The sequence below is a fragment of the Brassica napus genome, chromosome A10 (assembly GCF_020379485.1).
Source record: "Brassica napus cultivar Da-Ae chromosome A10, Da-Ae, whole genome shotgun sequence".
Lineage (NCBI taxonomy): Eukaryota > Viridiplantae > Streptophyta > Magnoliopsida > Brassicales > Brassicaceae > Brassica > Brassica napus.
In genome coordinates this window covers 6407083-6425249 of record NC_063443.1, presented here as the reverse complement: position 1 = coordinate 6425249, position 18167 = coordinate 6407083, and the positions used below count along the sequence as shown (strand labels likewise).

Here is an 18167-nt window from a genome sequence, read left to right as displayed (position 1 = left end):
CTCGGGACGTCATGAACGAAGTCTTCTCTTGATCCTCGGGATGCATGAGTATTTGGTTATAGCCAGAGAAGGCATCCATGAAGCTCATTAGTTGGTGTTTGGCGGTGGCATCGACAAGCTTATCGATGTAAGGCAGAGGGAAGGGGTCCTTTGGACAAGACTTGTTGAGATCCGTGAAATCAATGCAGACTCACCATTTTCAGTCTTTTTCCTAGATACTGCACTTCTCTAATGAACCCCGCTTTCGACAAATTTTTTATTTCTTCGTTGATTATAGTGTCTCTTTCCGGAGCAAACTTCCTTCGCTTCTGCCTTATAGGTTGGTGCAAGGGATCTACTTGCAGCTGGTGCATAATGATCTTTGGGTCGATTCCGGGCGTGTCTAAGTGGGACCACGAGAAGCAATTGGAGTTTGATCTAAAGAAGTCTATCATCCTTCTTCTCAGCCCCTCTGAGAGTTTGGAGTTGATTTTGAGGTTACGGGTCGAGTTTCCTTCGATCAATGACACGTCATCCATATTTTCGATCTCGGGTTCTTCCGTATGCGGAGCCCGAGGCTAGCTTTGCGAGGATGGAGCTACCTCAACCCGTTTCCTTAGAGCGACCTGGTAGCAGTGGCGAGCGGTTTCTTGATCTCCTTTAATCGCTCTAATGCCCCAGGGTGTGGGGGATTTTATTATCTGATGGAGAGTTGAGGGGACCTCCCCCATGTTGTGAATCCATGCTCGGCCCAAGATCCCGTTGTAGGAAGAGTGGCAGTTAACGACCAGGAACTTGGTGTGTAAGCTGACTCCTTCGGCGTAGGTAGGAAGGATGGTTTGCCCCGTTGTTTGTCTGATTTCTCTGCTGAACCCGATGAGGGGGGTCGCTTTGCGTATCAGCGCATTTTCCTCCAGCCCTAGACCTTGATATGCGGCCTGGAAGATGATGTTACAAGAGCTATGACTGTCCACCAGCATCCTCTTGACCAGACAGTTCACTATAGTAAGCGAGATGACGAGGGCGTCGTGATGCAGAGCCAAGACCTTCTCTCGTTCTTCAGAAGTGAAGACTATCTTGTCAGCCCCAGGGTGTTCCGACTCGGTGGTTTCGGGATCGTCCCCTACACCGTTGGTATTTCTCTTGACGGTGGGGTAGCTTATGTCACCTGCCTCCAGTCCCCCGGATATGATGTGGATCTGATGTAGTTTAGTTTTCTGGCTTCACAAGTCGCCGGGTAGCCTATGGGGCTTGGCTTTTCTTCGGATAGCTCGTTACGCTCATCCATCGCCATCATCACGTAGTTAGATTACTCCTCTCCTTCTAGCGCCAAACTGTTAGGGGATTTTTGTGTAGGCTCTTTCGGAGTACCACAGAATGATGGATAAGCTGTTAGTGTGTGTGGGTTTGGAAGTGTTTTGTGGCGATTTGAGGTTAATAATAAAGAGAAAGACTTGAAGAGACCTTTTATTGAATCATACCAAAAATAGGAAAGTAAAACTAGAAACTACAAACTAGAGACTTTAAAAAAAATGCCAAAAACAGAAAAGTAAAACTTTGAAGCTTTTAGTAAAACCACAAACTTGGTAAAATTTCGACCTCAAAATTGCTGTAAAAGAAATTTCCGCCAAAATTTCAGAAATTTTCCTCCCAATTTTTTATTTTTTCCAGACTCCAAAAACGAAGTTGGCAACTATAATTGCTTTAATTTTTAGGGTTTTCTTATTCTACTATCTTCTCAATCCTCTCAACCCATTTTTTCTCATCTCATTTCTCTTTTTTTTCATTTCTTCACCTCGTCTGCAATTTTCAAGTTTTTTTTCCAGAAAATAGTGGTCAATCAAGAGTCAAAACTCTGAAACTACCTATTAAGTGTTGATGCAGCGGCAAGAGTATCATGGAGAAGTTCTCTATATCTGATCCAAATCCTTATTTCCAATATTATTGATGTCTCTGTGTGGTTTCTCAATCGACCATGCGGATTAAGGACCCAATAATGGAAGAAAAATATTGATAGTTGTATGTTTTCTTATTCCTACTATCATGGTACTTCTGAGATTTTCGTTGTACAATTAATCATAACTTCTATCAAATTAGTTCAGTGACGACGAGGTTTTTTAAGTTTTTGAAATTTTACAAATGAAAAAAAAATTCTGACAAAGTTTACTGAATTGTACAAACAGAAAAATACTAAGTTATACAAAGTTTGACGTACGAAAATAGAAAACTTTGGCATTTTTTACCTAATTACACAAACATGAAAAAAAAAGTAATACTAAATTTTACGAAGTTTGACAAACAAAAATGAGATACTTAACCAAAGTTATCCTAAGTTACACCAAGTTCTACAAACATAAATAACAAACCAAGTAACATAAAGACAAACAACAAAGTTAGTGTGTTAAAAGAAGAAGTTCTACTTCAGGTAAATATGAAGATTGAGAAACCCTATAGTACAAGGAAAATAATGATAGTTCTATGTTGTCTTATTTCTAGTAGTTATAAGAATTTGGATGTATAACTAATCAAAATTGGTATCACCTTAATGGAATGCAAAGTTTTTTCCAAGTTTAATTAAATTTACACAAACACTAAAACAAAGTAATAATAAGTTTGACAAACAGAAATATGAAACTTTGACAAACTTTTACCGAGTTAAACAAACACAAAACAAAGTAATCTCTAGATCTACAAAGTGACAAACAAAAATGGAAAACTCACAAAGTCTTACCGAGTTACACAAATATATATAACAAAATTTTGACCGAGGTGCCAAGTTACAAGAATTTGTATTGGTTGACAATGATTGGTTTTTTTCTTTTTCACTTGTATTGGTTGCTAATGGTTGATTTGTTCTTCATTTCTTCTTTCTCGCTTTGCTCATCCCCCGATATTTTTTTCATATTACTTCTACTGTCCTTCTCTCCTACACCATTATCCACACTCTTTTTTATCTCTCCACTACCTAAACCACCATCCTTCTCACTTTGTTCCATGTCTCTACTATCAGAGGTCGGCTAGTTTTATTTTTGTTCTTTGAAAGCAGCACTTCATAGAAAAACGTAACTATCAAATTAAGTCATCATCATAAAATTCACAAAATATTACTAAGTTATACAATCTAAACTATTTAATTTTTTATTAAGTTGTACACATTTTTTTAGTTATATCAAGTTTTACTAAGTTATACCATTTTGGATTTGTTTTTTCTTCTCTTTCGATGCATAAATTGTGATTTGTTATTTCGTAATTTTTTTTCTGGAGAAAATTTCGAGTTGTCTTTCATTTGAAGATTATATTTTCTCTTGTGATAAAAAGGATGAAATAAAATAAGTTTGATTTGTTTCAGTGAAAAAATAGAAAGAATGAGTAAAACTTGAAAATACTAAGTTGATGTCTAGATTTTTATGTATGTATCCAAATTTAACGGGTGTGTATGGTTCGGGTTTGAATAGTCCGCCTGGCAAATTTGTAAATAACTAGATTTCGTCTGGTTGGTAGGTCTTTTAATAATTTTCGTGATTTAAATCATATTAAATTAAAAAAGGAAAAAAGGGAGGAGTGTCTGAGAATTTTTTTTCATCCAGGAGTACTGAAGCAATTGATTCAGATTAAATTGAGAAGCAACGGCAACCTTTGCTTTTGGAAAGAAAATGAACTAGGATTTGATAAAAGACTGAAACTGTAATTTTAGGTTTCTTTCAGACTAAATTCCACGTATTATAACAAAAACAGAAAAAGTTGAATCCTAAGCTATATATAGTTCATATTATATACAACATCTTCTTCATTTTTAGTTATTTTTCTTTATTAGTTTTAATTTTCTTACACATAAAGAATTTGCATAAGAAATTTAAAACCGTTATTTGAAAATGGCATAAAATCAAGATCTATACTATTAAAAATAAATGATTCTTAAAAAATCTACCATTTCAGTAGACTTAAATATTTTTTGGGTCTTACTTTATATTTTTATAACTATATAAGGACTTTACATAATTTAAATGAACTCATTTATTATTCTTCCATAATATATTATAATTACTCTAACAATAAATCTCCATGAATATAGGACAAATTATTCAAACATGTTTACACATGACGTGATTATTACCACATATAGTTCCACTAATAGTATAAAATTTTCAATGGTTTAGTTATGTTTAATATATAAGTTGTAATGGAGAATCTTCTAGTGTATTAACAATTTTTTTCCATTTTTATGTGGATTGGAAACTAAAAGCCTTAATGTGAACTATTCAACTATGAAACATTAATTTAATTTATTACATGCAATCAATTATTAAGATTTGATTTTACATTCTTATATGTGAACTAAATGATTAATTTTATCATAAAAATATTAAATGAGTCTAAACGGGTTGGACATTTAAATGAAATTAGTAAAAAATATATACTGGTTTAAATAAAACATGTTTATTTACTTTACAAATTCTAACAATGCATATGATACATTTTATTAAATTTCAACAAATGTAAAATATCCTAAGCTTTAAATCGGGTATTTTAGGTTGTTTGAAAAAAAATATAGTATAAATAATTAACTATTAATTATTTGAATAAAAAATATTCGAGTCATTAATTTTTTCTGCATAATTTGGTTTATAAATACTATTTATAGGATATTTGGTTATTTAGAAATTAAATATAATTAATATTTTTACGTATACAATTTATATTTTAAAATTTTAGGCATTCATTTGGTTCTCAGTCCGTTTCTACTTTTTGGTTCCAAAAATATAGGATATGCTCGGTTCTTTATAAAATTCAGCTTAATTTTGGTTTATCAGTTTGGTACAATTAAGTTCATTTGGGTAAATTTACCCAAACCAATACATCATCTTATATATAATTTATATAAATTTTTTATTTAATTTCAAAAATAAATCCGTGCTTTTTAAGCGCTGTCAAAATCTAGTTATTATAATTAATTTTCTATGTAAAACATAGTTTTTATTCTCTATCTATTTTATTTGATATTCTCTCATTATTCTATTTTGTAAAATAAGAAAATTGTAGGGGAAATTTTAATTATACACTTTATTTGATACCACTATTCAACTTTACCACCAACCAAAGTGCATTTTCATAAATACCACATTTATTAATGTGTAAAAGACTAAATTACCATAACCTAATCTTCTTCTCCATCGCGTTTTTTCTTTCTCTCTGTCGAGACCCATTACCCCTCTCCGGTCTCTTTCCGTCGAGATCCATCTCTCTCCGTCGAGATCCGTCGTCCCTCTCCGTTGAGATCAGTTGTCCTTCTCCATCGAGTTCATCGTCAAAACCTCTGGCATCAGATCATCTTTGATCACTTCACAGGTTTGAGGAGATTGTAGAATCTGGATTTTTACCATTCAAATCTATTTCGGTTTATGGATTACGATTTGTTGCAACATTGAGATTCGGAATATTCATCAATCTGAAGAGGGTAAATGGTTGATTAGAGATGAGTATGCAATGTGATTTTGTGTTTTGAAATTTTATGAATTGTGTTTACGAGTTTATTAAAGACTCTGCGTATTGAGACTTTAGTACTGAAATCATTTATAAGGATTTATTAGATAATTTATAAGGGTTTGTAAAATTTAATTGTTATTTTAGAGTCAAGCTTAGTCTAAGTGCTAGTCAAGAGAGAGAGAAATGACATAGTTGTTGGGGATAGATTGAACCCATCCACAAAGCCCATCGAACAAAAGGCCCAATCCGGTAAGCCGGATTGTCGTCGGCTCGGAAGCCGATATTCGAGGTTTCGACTCAGCTAAGGACTGCTTTTAGTCGAAATGGGGTGCGGACAGAGCGCGATCGACTTAGCTGTTCAGGGCGAGATTCACCAATCAGGCCCGAAGGGCCGACAAGGCCCAATCGATTAAAAGAAAATTAGGTTAAGATGATCGCGAACAGACTATAAAAGGAGAGGAAAGCAAATGAGAAAAGGGATCGACACTTAGTTACACAAACTTAGCGGCGCAAAGGAGAAAAGGGTTTATTGTCCGTACAATCACCTCTCCGCTATTTGTACTTTTCCGGTTTAAGCTCTCACGAGCTCTGGCTTGCCATTACTTTCTCCACCTTTGTAACCTCATCTCGAAATCTAATAAACGCCTCTGTTCGACCCATTTTTAGTATTATTTACTTCTTCTGAGACCAAACTCACCTTAAACAATTGGCGCCCACCGTGGGGCAGAACAGACCCAGCGTTTCTAGACCGAAATGACCACTGGAGGTACGAACCCTGATACCTCGGGAGAGGAGCCAGAACTCACACCTCCTCCGCCTCCTCCCCTTCTCTCATTGGAGTTCATCAGCTCAGTCATAGCGCGACTCGCTCATCAAGAGGAGATCCAAAAGACGACAAATGACCAACTCGCTGCCATCGTCGCCGCCCTCAGCGCACCCGCCGGAAACTCGCAACCATTCCATCTTCACCTCCTCAACACAAACCCCCCTACTCCAACGGACGGACGAACGACGAACCCAGCTGACCCTGCAGAGACCCTCGTCATGCTCTTCCGGCAGCGTCCGATCCTTCAACTGTCCGAGATATTGCCGAGCTTAAGTTAAATTTCCAACAAATGAGCTCGAGGATCCACCAAGCAACGAGCGCGGTACCTGAGATTGATAGCGTCATCGCTTCAACATCGCGCACACCCTTCACCGAAGAACTGACGGAGGTCAAACTCCGGAAAATGGACAATTTGCGTCTCCCAGAGTACAAACCAGGAGGCGATCCCGTCGAGCATCTGACGGCCTTCAACATCGCGGTGGCGAGAGCTAGACTTGCCCCCAAGGAAAGAGACGCGGGATACTGCCAACTCTTTGTCGAGACGCTGAACGAACAAGCCCTGACTTGGTTCTCGGGATTTGAAGAGAACTCGATTAGCAGTTTCAAAGAGCTCTCCTTGGCATTTCTTAAAACTTACATCATGTTCACCAAGCGCGAAGCAACAGCCTCGAGCCTTTGGAACCTCAAGCAAACGAAGGACCAGAGCCTTCGCGACTACATGGAACGATTCAAGTCGGTCGTGTCGAGAATTAACATTCCCGACCACATTGCCGTCGACGCCATGAGGAACAATCTTCTAGTAGAATGTAGGTTCCGAGAAGATCTCTACCGATGTCCTACCACATCGCTGCAAGACGCCGTTGCTCGCTCCCACAACTTCATCCGTATGGAAGAGGACACTAAAGCCATCATGAGCAAGCACAACTCGGTGACGCAATCAGTGCCTAAAAACGCTGCTACAGCTCACATCGAACCTCGTCAGCATGCTCCCAGTGACAAAAACAACCGTAAGAACGGTCTCCTCTACTTCGTCGACGAAAACGGGAAGAAATGGAACACCTTTCATCGAGAAACAGATCCTCCGAGCGAATCCCCCCGAGCAACGGCGACGGCCGCAGTCGCCCAGGTCGATTCTGCGGCGGGTTCATCCAGGACCCCTCCAGGACTTACCAAATCGTGTAAACTCCATGGCGTAAAAGGCCACGACACTTCAGAGTGCAAAACACTTTTCGCACAGTTCCTCTCCTCACTCGAAAGCGGCGAGCTCAAGATCCCTCCTCCGAAGCCCAAAAGCAAGAACAGTTGGAGCAGGAACAAGGATAGGAAAAATCAGTGAAAAAATCAGGGTAAACCACGTTAAGACGACCAGAAGCCAAAGGTCACCGAGCAAACCCCACAACATGATGACGATGGTGATGCCTCAGCTGTCGAAGATCAACCCGCGGTCAGACAAAGGATCGAAGTTATTCGCACCCAACCGGAACCCTCATCGGACGAAGAGAGCGACCTCGAGGAAGCTCTCGACCCGTTGGACTTACGAATGATCACTCCGACGAATAACGAGACCCCCAGACCTTCCGATCTCCGAGTCGAGCTCAACGCCAAAAGAACCAAGCATGCGCTGAGCCAAGGATCTCCACCAGCATCTACAGGCGATAACACTATCGTCGATTTGCGCGATCAACTTAACGCACGGAGGACGATCTGCGTACGAAACTGGACCGCAAAAGGGCTCAGCCATCAGAGGAAAGCAAGGATCTCCGAGCTTTCCTCCTCAAGAAGCAAGCAAGCGTCAGGCCGCGGATCAATGTGATTATGGGAGGATCGCCACCATGCGGAGACTCAGTGCGGTCAGTCAAGGATCACCGCCGAATGGTGGATACTTTGCAGCGTTGGCCACAGAAACTTCCAAACGATCCCCCAATCTCCTTCTCGACATAAGACTTCCTCGGAATAAACTTCCCTCATAAAGATCCCCTTCTCGTCGTACTGGCTATCGATAAGTACGATGTTACCAAAGTGCTAATCGATACCGGCAGCTCAGTCGATATCATTTTTCGCGAAACTCTCGTAAAAAAGGGTATCGACTTAAAAGACGTGAAACCATCTTCCAGAACTCTCACCGGCTTCAATGGCTCCTCCGAAGTAATCCTGGGAACTATCCGTCTCTCGGTACAAGCAGAGGGAGTAACTCGGATGGTCAAATTCTCGGTGGTCAGTACCAAGGCCCCCTATCACGTGATACTAGGTACCCCATGGCTGTACTCTATGCGAGCAATTGCATCGACCTACCATCAATGTGTTAAATTCCCGGGAGTGGATGGGACTGTTAAGACAGTAAGAGGAGATCAACGAGCCGCACGAGATCTTTTGATCGCCACAGTCAAATTACAGCGCTCGCAGTCACTAGTCAACTCGATTTCCCCTCCAATAAGTAAGGTCTGCCCACAAAAGGAAGAAGTGCTCGAAGTCCCGGTCGACGAGTCGGATCCAACAAAGTACTACGAGTAGGCGCCTACCTATCAGACGAGATGCAGCGTACTATCCTGGATTTCCTGAAGCAGAACTTGTCTACCTTTGCATGGTCAATGTCCGACATGCAAGGGATCGACCCATTCATCACAACTCATGAGTTGAACGTAGATCCGAGTATCAAGCCCATCCGAAAGAAGAGACGAAAATTGGGTACTGAAAGATCCAAAGTAGTCGTCGAGGAAGTCGAGCGTTTACTCAGTGCAGGCTCGATAACGGAAGTCCGTTACCCGGAATGGCTCGCCAACCAAGTGGTCGTCAAAAAGAAAAACGGCAAGTGGCGTATGTGCGTTGACTTTACCGACCTCAACAAGGCCTGTCCAGAGGACAGCTAACCGCTTCCGAATATCGACAAACTTGTTGAGTCAACTGCCGGCAATGAAATGCTCACGTTTATGGATGCTTTCTCGAGATACAACCAGATTATGATGCATCCGGACGACCGAGAGAAGACTTCATTCATAACCGATCGAGGAACCTACTGCTACAAAATGATGCCCTTCGGGTTAAAGAATGCCGGAGCGACGTACCAGCGACTTGTCAACCGTATGTTCGCCAAACAGCTTGGAACAACAATGGAAGTCTACATCAATGATATGCTTGTCAAGTCACTCCGAGCAGACGACCACCTGACGCACTTACGAGAGTGTTTCGACATTCTTAACGCATACAAGATGAAATTAAACCCGGCCAAGTGCACTTTTGGCGTATCATCCGGAGAATTTCTTGGCTACATTGTGACACAGTGGGGAATCGAAGCAAACCCGAAGCAAATATCTGCTGTCCTCGACCTACCAAGTCCAAGAAACTGCCGAGAAGTCCAACGAGTAACCGGCTGAATCGCGGCACTCACTCATTTTACCTCCCGATCCACCGACAAATGTCTCCCCTTCTACGATCTCCTCCGAGGAAATAAGAAATTCATCTGGGACGACAAGTGCGAAGAGGCATTTAATCAGCTCGAGTACTATCTGACGACGCCTCCGCAGCAGTCAGCAGTGTACTAATCAAGGAGGACCGAGGAGAGAAACGACCCGTTTTCTACATGAGTAGAAGGATGACCGGACCAGAAACCAGGTATCCAACACTCGAAGAGATGGCCCTGGCTGTCGTCGAATCAGCGAGGAAACTTCGCCCTTACTTTCAGTCACACTCGGTGGAAGTTCTTACCGACCAGCCACTCCGAACTGTATTGCAAAACACGAACAGAGCTGGCTGTCTTACCAAGTGGGCGATAGAATTCGGTGAGCTCGACATCACTTACAAATGTAAAACCGCCGCTAAAGCTCAAGTCCTCGCCGATTTCCTCGTGGAATTATCTCCGGAAGTTTCCCAAGACCTAGAAACCTCAAATTCAACCTGGATTCTGCATGTCGACGGTTCTTCGACGAACAAAGGGTCAGGAGCAGGAGTTCAACTTCAATCACCAACGGGGGAAGTCATTCGACAATCGTTCAGCTTCGGTTTCCCAGCATCGAACAACGAGGCGGAGTACGAATCGCTCATTGCCGGCCTTCATCTTGCAAAAGCAGTCAAAGCTAAGCAACTCAGCGCGTACTGTGACTCACAGCTCGTCGCCAGTCAGTTCAGCGGCGATTATGACGCGCGCAACGACAGGATGGATGCTTACCTCCGAATCGTCCAATCACTGGCTAAGGAGTTCGAGTTCTTCGAACTCACGAAGGTTCCTCGCGGAGAGAATGTGTGTGCTGATGCATTGGCAGCGCTTGGAAGCAAGCTCCGAGATCAGGTCAAAAGGACTATTCCGATTCATCGGATTGAGAAACCGAGCATCGATATCTCGACGGAGGTAGCTAACTTCGTCACTTCGGAGTCCGAAACAACGCCCCAATCTCTGACTGATGACGACTCCGAAATGACAGACCAATATCAGCCGATACCGGATTGGAGAACTGAGTTCATCCAGTATCTCACCAACGGTACGCTTTCCACTGATAAGTGGGCCGCGAGACGACTAAAGAGACGCAGCGCACACTACGTCATCATGGAAGAGGAACTCCACCGGGTGACAGCTGTCCTCCTCAAGTGCATCATTGGTGAACAAACACGGTTAGTGATGGCCGAGACTCATGAAGGAGCAGGTGGCAACCACTCCGGAGGCCGAGCACTAGCCTTAAAGATTCGAAACTTAGGATTCTTCTGGCAAACAATGAATACGGACTGTGAAGCGTATGCTCGACGATGCGACAAATGCCAACGACATGCTCCGAGCATCCATAGCCCAACCGAGCTACTGCGAACCTCCGCAGCTCCTTACCCATTTATGCGATGGGGGATGGATATCATCGGACCGATGCCGAATTCTCGCCAACGTCGCTTCGTTCTGGTATTAACCGACTACTTCACCAAGTGGATTGAAGCAGAAGCCTTCGCGCAGGTTACAGAGAAGGAAGTCCGCAACTTTGTTTGGAAAAACATTATCTGTCGTCACGGCCTACCATACGAGATTGGGACGAACAATGGATCCCAGTTTATGTCTGGAAATTTCAAAGATTTCTGTAGCAAGTGGAACATACGACTAAGCCCCTCGACACCAAGGTACCCTCAAGGAAACGGACAAGCGGAGTCCTCAAATAAGATTATCATCGACGGAATCAAGAAGCGTCTTGATCTCAAGAAGGGACACTGGGCCGACGAACTCGACGGTGTCCTCTGGTCACATCGGAGGACCCCCCGAGGAGCAACAAAATCCACTCCTTTCTCTCTCGCTTACGGGATGGAGGCAATGGCTCCGGCCGAGGTCAACGTAACAAGTCTCCGCCGATCCAAAATGTCCCAGTACGTTGAGCTTAACCAGGAGATGCTGCTAGATGCCCTCGATGAACTAGAGCAGAAACGCGACCAAGCCCTCCTTCAGATCCAGAATTACCAGAATCAAATCGAGAGCTACTATAACAAGAAGGTCCGCTCGCGCCCTCTCGAGCTCGGTGATCTGGTCATGAGAAAAGTCTTTGAAAACACCAAAGAGCCCAACGCCGGAAAGCTCGGTGCGAATTGGGAAGGACCGTACAAGATCACTCGAGTCGTCAAACCAGGTGTGTATCGACTCGAGACTTCCCGCGGAGAGGCAATCCCACGAGCTTGGAACTCGATGCATCTTTGTCGCTTCTACTCATAAACCGAGTAAACTTATATAACGAGTAAATGATCTACGTCACTTTTTACTCGTACAAAAAAAAAAAAAAAAACCCGAGTAGATGCACCCTATGGTCAATTCTACTCGTCCAAGTAAATGACTACTAGGTCACTTCTACTTGGGCCAAAACGAACTACGAAAGGCTTGATCCTCCTCGGAGGTACGTAGGCATCCCCTCTACGGGGTCCAACCCCAACAAAACAAAAAAAAATCCTTTTTACTTGTCTCGCTTCTCCCTCTAGCAAAATAACGCGAGTAAAAACCCGAGCAAACAATGCCAGCCCCTTAACTCGTAAGCGGCGCACGAGCACTCGTCCCGATCAATCGAGCGTGTCCTGATCAGATATCGAACGAAGGGAAAATAGAGTCTCGCGTCACCGATGCGTCCCGCATTGACCGACTCATGAGTGAAATTTTCGGACCTAATCGCAAATCGAAGAATAACGAGTTGGCCGACCAAACTTCTCTCGATTACTGTGTAGCGTCCGGATACCTTTTCCTCGAAAACTCATTAAAATTCTTGTCTTTATTTGTCCGACTAATCGTAAACAAGGTTAGTGGGATCAGATTAACGGGCAACGAATTATTTCGAAATTGACTAAGTTATTCACGATCATCCGTGACGCACTGAAAAACACTTAGTAACGATTCAAAGTTTAAAAAGAAGGAAATCTCCTGAGTATCGAACAACAAGACCCGTCCGGGCCAATAGTACAAAAAGATAAGATAAGAAGTTCAAAGGCTTCAAGGAGCCGAGGCGAGAGTACAAAGAAGAGAAGGAAAAAGTACAACAAACAACAGGTTTTACTTATCGACCACATGAGGGTCTTTGCTGCCACCATCATCTCTCTCCCCAGGACCCGAGACGCGGCCAAACTTTGTCGGGGCTTGCGTGTCCACGTTCGCAGCAGGCACCTCCGTCGGAACACCATCTTCCTTCTCGGGGTCTTCAGAGGAGGAAGTAGATGAGCTGGCATTTTTCGATGCCTTCGCGGGGGAATCAGTCAGTACGATGGTAGGCACGGCCCCGTCCTTCGGAACGACCGCTCCCGCTGATGTCTGCTTCGCGAGATCGATATCTTGATCAGTACGCTGATTGGAAGATACGGCGGTTTGAGCTGGCTCCTTCATTAGATCCTCGGAGAGGGGATCCCGGTCGACGAGAGGAGTACGGAGAGCAATAGCGGCTTCAGAATCGATCAAACCGACATTTGATCCAAACGGATCAAGCTGACGCCAAATTTCTTCAATCAAGAACCGAGACTCCAGCACTAGCGGAGAAAAGCGAAGGTCTTCTGCCAGAATCTCCTTCACCTCCAAGCGAGCTGCTTCTTCTTCGTAATGCTTCTCTTGCCCGGCAAAGAAGTCGATGGTCTCTTGCGGGATTTCGAGACCCGAGGCCTTGATTTGCTCGAGACACTTCCTCGTCCCGAAGGCTTGGCTATGCAGGCACCGAGCATCATCGTATTTGTCCCTTTGATCTTCACGAAGAGAAATCTTATGGAACCGTTTCTCGGCTTTGGCAATCATAGCAATCAGCACGCGGATCCTCTCGTGTGTGACTTCGTACCTACGAGATTTCAGAAGTATGTTCATCTCCTCGGTATGCTTCAGCGATTCTGCGGCCCTCACCTTCTCCAGATCGGCCTTTTCCTTCGCCAACTTCTCCAGCACGAACTCGAGGTTCTTCATCGACTCCTTGCACATTTGCAGCTCGGCTGCATCGGATGTCCAAGTCTCGTCGAACGCTTTCCTAAGAGCCTTTTCCCGAGCAATTGCATCGGCCTTATCTCGTGCTGAAGCCCGGAGAGCCTCCTCGGTTTTCTTCCTAGCCTTTTCACCCTCGCAAATCTGCTCTCTGGCTCGTTTCAGCGCTGAGTCATACTTCTCAACAAGAACGTTCCAATCGCCATGACTCTGATCGGAGCATAACAAAGAAAACTTAGCCAAAATAACCTTTTAAAAGAAAAGAAGTGATGGAAAGGAACGGACAAACACTTACCTTTACAGACGAGCAAGCGGCGTGTTCGTACTCATCCTTAAAAAGGAGATCTCCCACCGAAGAAAGCTGGTTGGGACCGCCCTTGACCAGCTGCAGCAAGCGAGCGCAATCTTCCGGGTAACAGGTCAACGGAAGTTTGCGGCTAAACTCGAACCTAAACTCATCCTCCAGGGTTTCCTTGGGACGTCCGGACACGCGGGTCTCAGATCCCTCTGTAACATGAGCGGGAGACTCATCAATCAAGCGGCCCCGCTGTCCCTCGGAAGTTGGCAATTCCCTCGGAGCCTCCGAGATGCCCCGATCACCCATCAAAGCTCCACGAGACCCTTCTTCGATAGTCCGACCCTCCCGTCTCCGTCGATGCAGGGCGATGGTCTCGTTCTCATCATCGTCCGAGGTTCCAACCTTGGAAATAGTTTCAGGAACTAAAGCCTGAAGTTCCTCCTCACAAACGGAGGATGGTCGGGGCAAGGTGGAGTCTTTCTTCTTCATCTTTTTCTTCTTAGGAGCGTCCTCTGTAGGCTGATCCCCGGCTTTCCTGTTCTTGCCCCCTTTCATGGAGGAGCCATCCGCGCCGGCTTGCTCCACCTCGTTAGACTCCTTCCGGCCCTCAGTGTTTTTCTTGTTCTTCTTCGAGTTTTTTCCCTGAGAAGAACCGCCAGTACGCGCTTGCTCGGCAGCAACAAGAACGACATCAGCAACTTCCGGCCCCGAAGGACCAACCTTGCTTCCAGAAGCACCTCTCTTGGTGCCTATCTTCCCGGCTACGATAAGACTGAGATCTGGCAATTGCTTCATCGTCTTGGCTCGGTTGATCTCCTTCTGTTCAGCTCGCGTGAAAAGGGACAATCTCTTCAATGTCGATTGATTGATATGAGGAAGTGAATCCGAGATCCAGCTCTCTGCGAAAAGGAAAACCCTTAAAGTTATCATTCGCTTGCTCGAAAATATAAAAGGAGAGTAGAGACTCACGGTTGGCAATCCGGTCTATAGACTTTTGAATTCTCTCCCGAGTAAAATTCTCCCAGTGATCCTGTCTCTGCAATGCGACAACTCGAGCACTCTCCTTCCAGTCCTCGGGGTAGGTGGCAAGATTTGGATGACCAACTGCAAAAAAAAATATAACACAAACACGTTAGACGAGCACGCGCTACAGTCGTCACAAAAAGCAGCGTGCAGTACCCATCTCTGCATTCCAAATAACACGGTAACTAGATTTCAGCGGTTCCTCGAACGCCGATCTATTCGACTTGACATAGAAGTACGGAACGCTGACAATCCGAGGTTTTGTTCAGGTACCCCGTGACCACGTTGTAGTTCGGGCGCATTCTCGTCGAGACCAGCCCATCGTCGGAAATCGAGACTGAGGTCAACTCTTCGAACGATCTTACGCTCATCGACGTCCCCGCCTTAGCAGCGATGAACAACCATCAAACGAAGAGAGCCGTTCATCAGCTGGCTCAAAGCGATCCCCCGGCGGAACGCGTAAGCTCTGACGATTCGAGGAATTGGGAACCACAGCTTCATGTCGTTCCGGAAGTATGACTCATAGATGCATTGATACCCTCTCGGCGGTGACCAGGGCCTCTGATCTTCCTTCGGTATTATGAACGAAACCCCGTGTGTGTTGAGATCTCGGAGAATAGCTTCCACCGACTCCACGGTGGACTTTGTCCTCTCGACGTTCAGCCAGTCCTGTCCATCGACGACCGAAGGCCGAATCCTCCAGACCTCCAGAGGACTTTCCTCGGAAAAAATATTTCCCGGATAGTAACTGATCGGAACAGTCGAGACGTCGACCGCTTCTTGACCATCGTCGTCACCCCGGAATTGTTCTCTCTCTTCCGAGACCAAGAGACGCTGCGCTAGATCCATATTCCCCATATCCATCATCGCTTCATGATGAATATCTTTCGGATCCTCGGCAGAATCTCGAGCAAACGCTGATTTCTTCCCCTTTTGCTCTCGCGTTAAACGATGAGATGACGACATCTCGGATAATCAAAGTTCTAAAAACAGAGATTAAGAGAGAGAAGGAGTGAAGAGAGAGAAAGTACCTTCGATGCTGCGGAGAAAAATGAAAGGAAGCGGAGAGGGGAGCGCTATTTATAGGGAGAGATAAGCGCTGGGATCAAGGCGTAATCATTACGCCTAGTAAGGCCTAAATGGGCCAAAACCCTATTGGCGCGTAACCGAAAGACGCGCCGGTTCATTTTCTCGATCAGTTCGTCTCATGATCGCGTCGGTTCGATTCCTCAGCAGCAATCGCAACTATTTACCTCGAGATAACATCAAGCCACTTGATCGGATTGATCCTTTTGTCCTCCGAACTAAAGATACCAAATTCATCGAGGATCAACTACTCGATCCATCGACAAACTGGGGGGGGACTTACTGTTGGGGATGGATTGAACCCATCCACAAAGCCCATCGAACAAAAGGTCCAATCCGGTAAGCCGGATTGTCGTCGGCTTGGAAGCCGATATTCGAGGTTTCGACTCAGCTAAGGACTGCTTTTAGTCGAAATGGGGTGCGGACAGAGCGCGATCGACTTAGCTGTTCAGGGCGAGCATTCACCAATCAGGCCCGAAGGGCCGACAAGGCCCAATCGATTAAAAGAAAATTAGGTTAAGATGATCGCGAACAGACTATAAAAGGAGAGGAAAGCAAAGGAGAAAAGGGATCGACACTTAGTTACACAAACTTAGCGGCGAGATTAGGATTTATTGTCCGTACAATCACTTCTCCGCTATTTGTACTTTTCCGGTTTAAGCTCTCACGAGCTCCGGCTTGCCATTACTTTCTCCACCTCTGTAACCTCATCTCGAAATCTAATAAACGCCTCTGTTCGACCCATTTTTAGTATTGTTTACTTCTTTCTTCTGAGACCAAACTCACCTTAAACAATAGTGATAGTGGTTACTAGAGAATTGTTTTGTCAAGATTCTCTTGCTATAATGGTGAACCGGTAATTTTCTTTCTCTTTTCAAAAAGCGAAGCTTTTGGATATTGTCTTAATCTGCCTCTCTTTACGGGTGGTTCCAAAAAAGTCACATTTGTCTGTACATTTTCATGGCAGTTTATATCAATTGAGAAGAGACTACTGACTCATAAGGATTCGCATTGCAACGTAATGCCAAAAGTTTGATCTTTTGTAATGAAACTTGATAGATTCTTTGTTACCAAGTGTACTTTAGATATGAGCTCTGTTATTGTGCAGTCTTCAGAAGATATGAAGAAAGAGATTGCTTCACTTGAGTTTGAGATTCTGCGTATAGAACAGTATCTTCTCTCTCTTTACATGACATCTTCTGATGAACAAGTTACTTCATTCTTTCCACACACTGAAACAAGCTTAGTCTCACAATCAGACCTTACTGGTGTGCTCAGCTACCATTATCAAGCATCTCCTGTGTCTGAATGTTCCTCTTCATGTCCTTGGAGTTTCCAAGCCAGCTTAAAAGCCTTTTCTACAAAAGTAAGTAAAGCACATTGGTCTTCAGCATTTATCATATTTGTTTAACTGATTTGATGTTTGCAGGAGAATACAAGATATGTTTATGGTCATCACACTACCCTTGGAGATCTTCTAGGCTCATCTCACATCGTAGATGACATGGAAAACCCGAGTAGGTTCTCTGAATAAATCTTGAGATGCATATCTTCAATGTATGTCACACTCTCCGGCAGAGCAAGAACCAGTTCTTATCTTCAGGCTTCAGCTTCATCCAAAACCAGATTTGATAGATGGAACCCATGCCTTGGGGATAGCAAAGAAGCAAACGCTCCACGTGATGTTGTAATAGAGTCCCTGAAACTTCACCTGGATGATAGTTGTTTCAATATTTATGAACTCTTATAAATAATTTATAAGTCTTTAATTTTTATAGCTACTTTTTAAATCTTTATAAAATAAGTTATAAACTCTTAGAAATTGGTTTATAAATCATTTAATTGTTTCTTTTAAATTTAAATTACCCAAAATCTCCTGCATATGTGCAGTTCCAAGCTATTTTTTACTTGCAATCAAACTCGTTAACAATTAGTTACACAATACATATAAAACAGAAAAGAGAGAGAGAGAGACTGGCAGGAATATTATAATTGTTTATAAATCATTTATAATTGTTTATTAATCATGAGTGGGTACATAAAATCATAAGCTTTAAGATATTCTTATAACTAAC

At 43.7% G+C, this 18167-nt stretch overlaps 2 protein-coding genes across 2 annotated transcripts; one reads left to right on the top strand and one right to left on the bottom strand.

The window, feature by feature from the left end:
• Nucleotides 1–557: 557 nt before the first annotated feature.
• Nucleotides 558–1273, bottom strand: LOC125578959. Its single transcript, XM_048742118.1, has 2 exons — nucleotides 1207–1273; nucleotides 558–1147 (listed from the first exon to the last, which is right to left on the bottom strand). Exons 1-2 carry the CDS (start codon nucleotides 1271–1273, stop codon nucleotides 558–560), a joined length of 657 nt encoding a protein of 218 aa, XP_048598075.1.
• A 14766-nt stretch (nucleotides 1274–16039) lies between these two features.
• LOC106409390 lies at nucleotides 16040–17903 on the top strand. Its single transcript, XM_013850036.3, has 2 exons — nucleotides 16040–17458; nucleotides 17522–17903. The coding sequence occupies exons 1-2, from the start codon at nucleotides 17138–17140 to the stop codon at nucleotides 17624–17626; spliced, it is 426 nt and encodes a 141-aa protein (XP_013705490.1). The 5' UTR covers nucleotides 16040–17137; the 3' UTR covers nucleotides 17627–17903.
• Nucleotides 17904–18167: the final 264 nt, after the last annotated feature.

What these genes read in the sequence shown, in the direction of transcription:
- LOC106409390 (XM_013850036.3), top strand. Translation starts at nt 17,138, where the DNA reads ATGAAACTTGATAGATTCTTTGTTACCAAGTGTACTTTAGATATGAGC. An exon ending in TAAAAGCCTTTTCTACAAAA is followed by an intron (nt 17,459 to 17,521) that starts GTAAGTAAAGCA and finishes TGATGTTTGCAG; the next exon opens with GAGAATACAAGATATGTTTA.
- LOC125578959 (XM_048742118.1), bottom strand. Translation starts at nt 1,273, where the DNA reads ATGGCGATGGATGAGCGTAACGAGCTATCCGAAGAAAAGCCAAGCCCC. An exon ending in CATAGGCTACCCGGCGACTT is followed by an intron (nt 1,148 to 1,206) that starts GTGAAGCCAGAA and finishes GACTGGAGGCAG; the next exon opens with GTGACATAAGCTACCCCACC.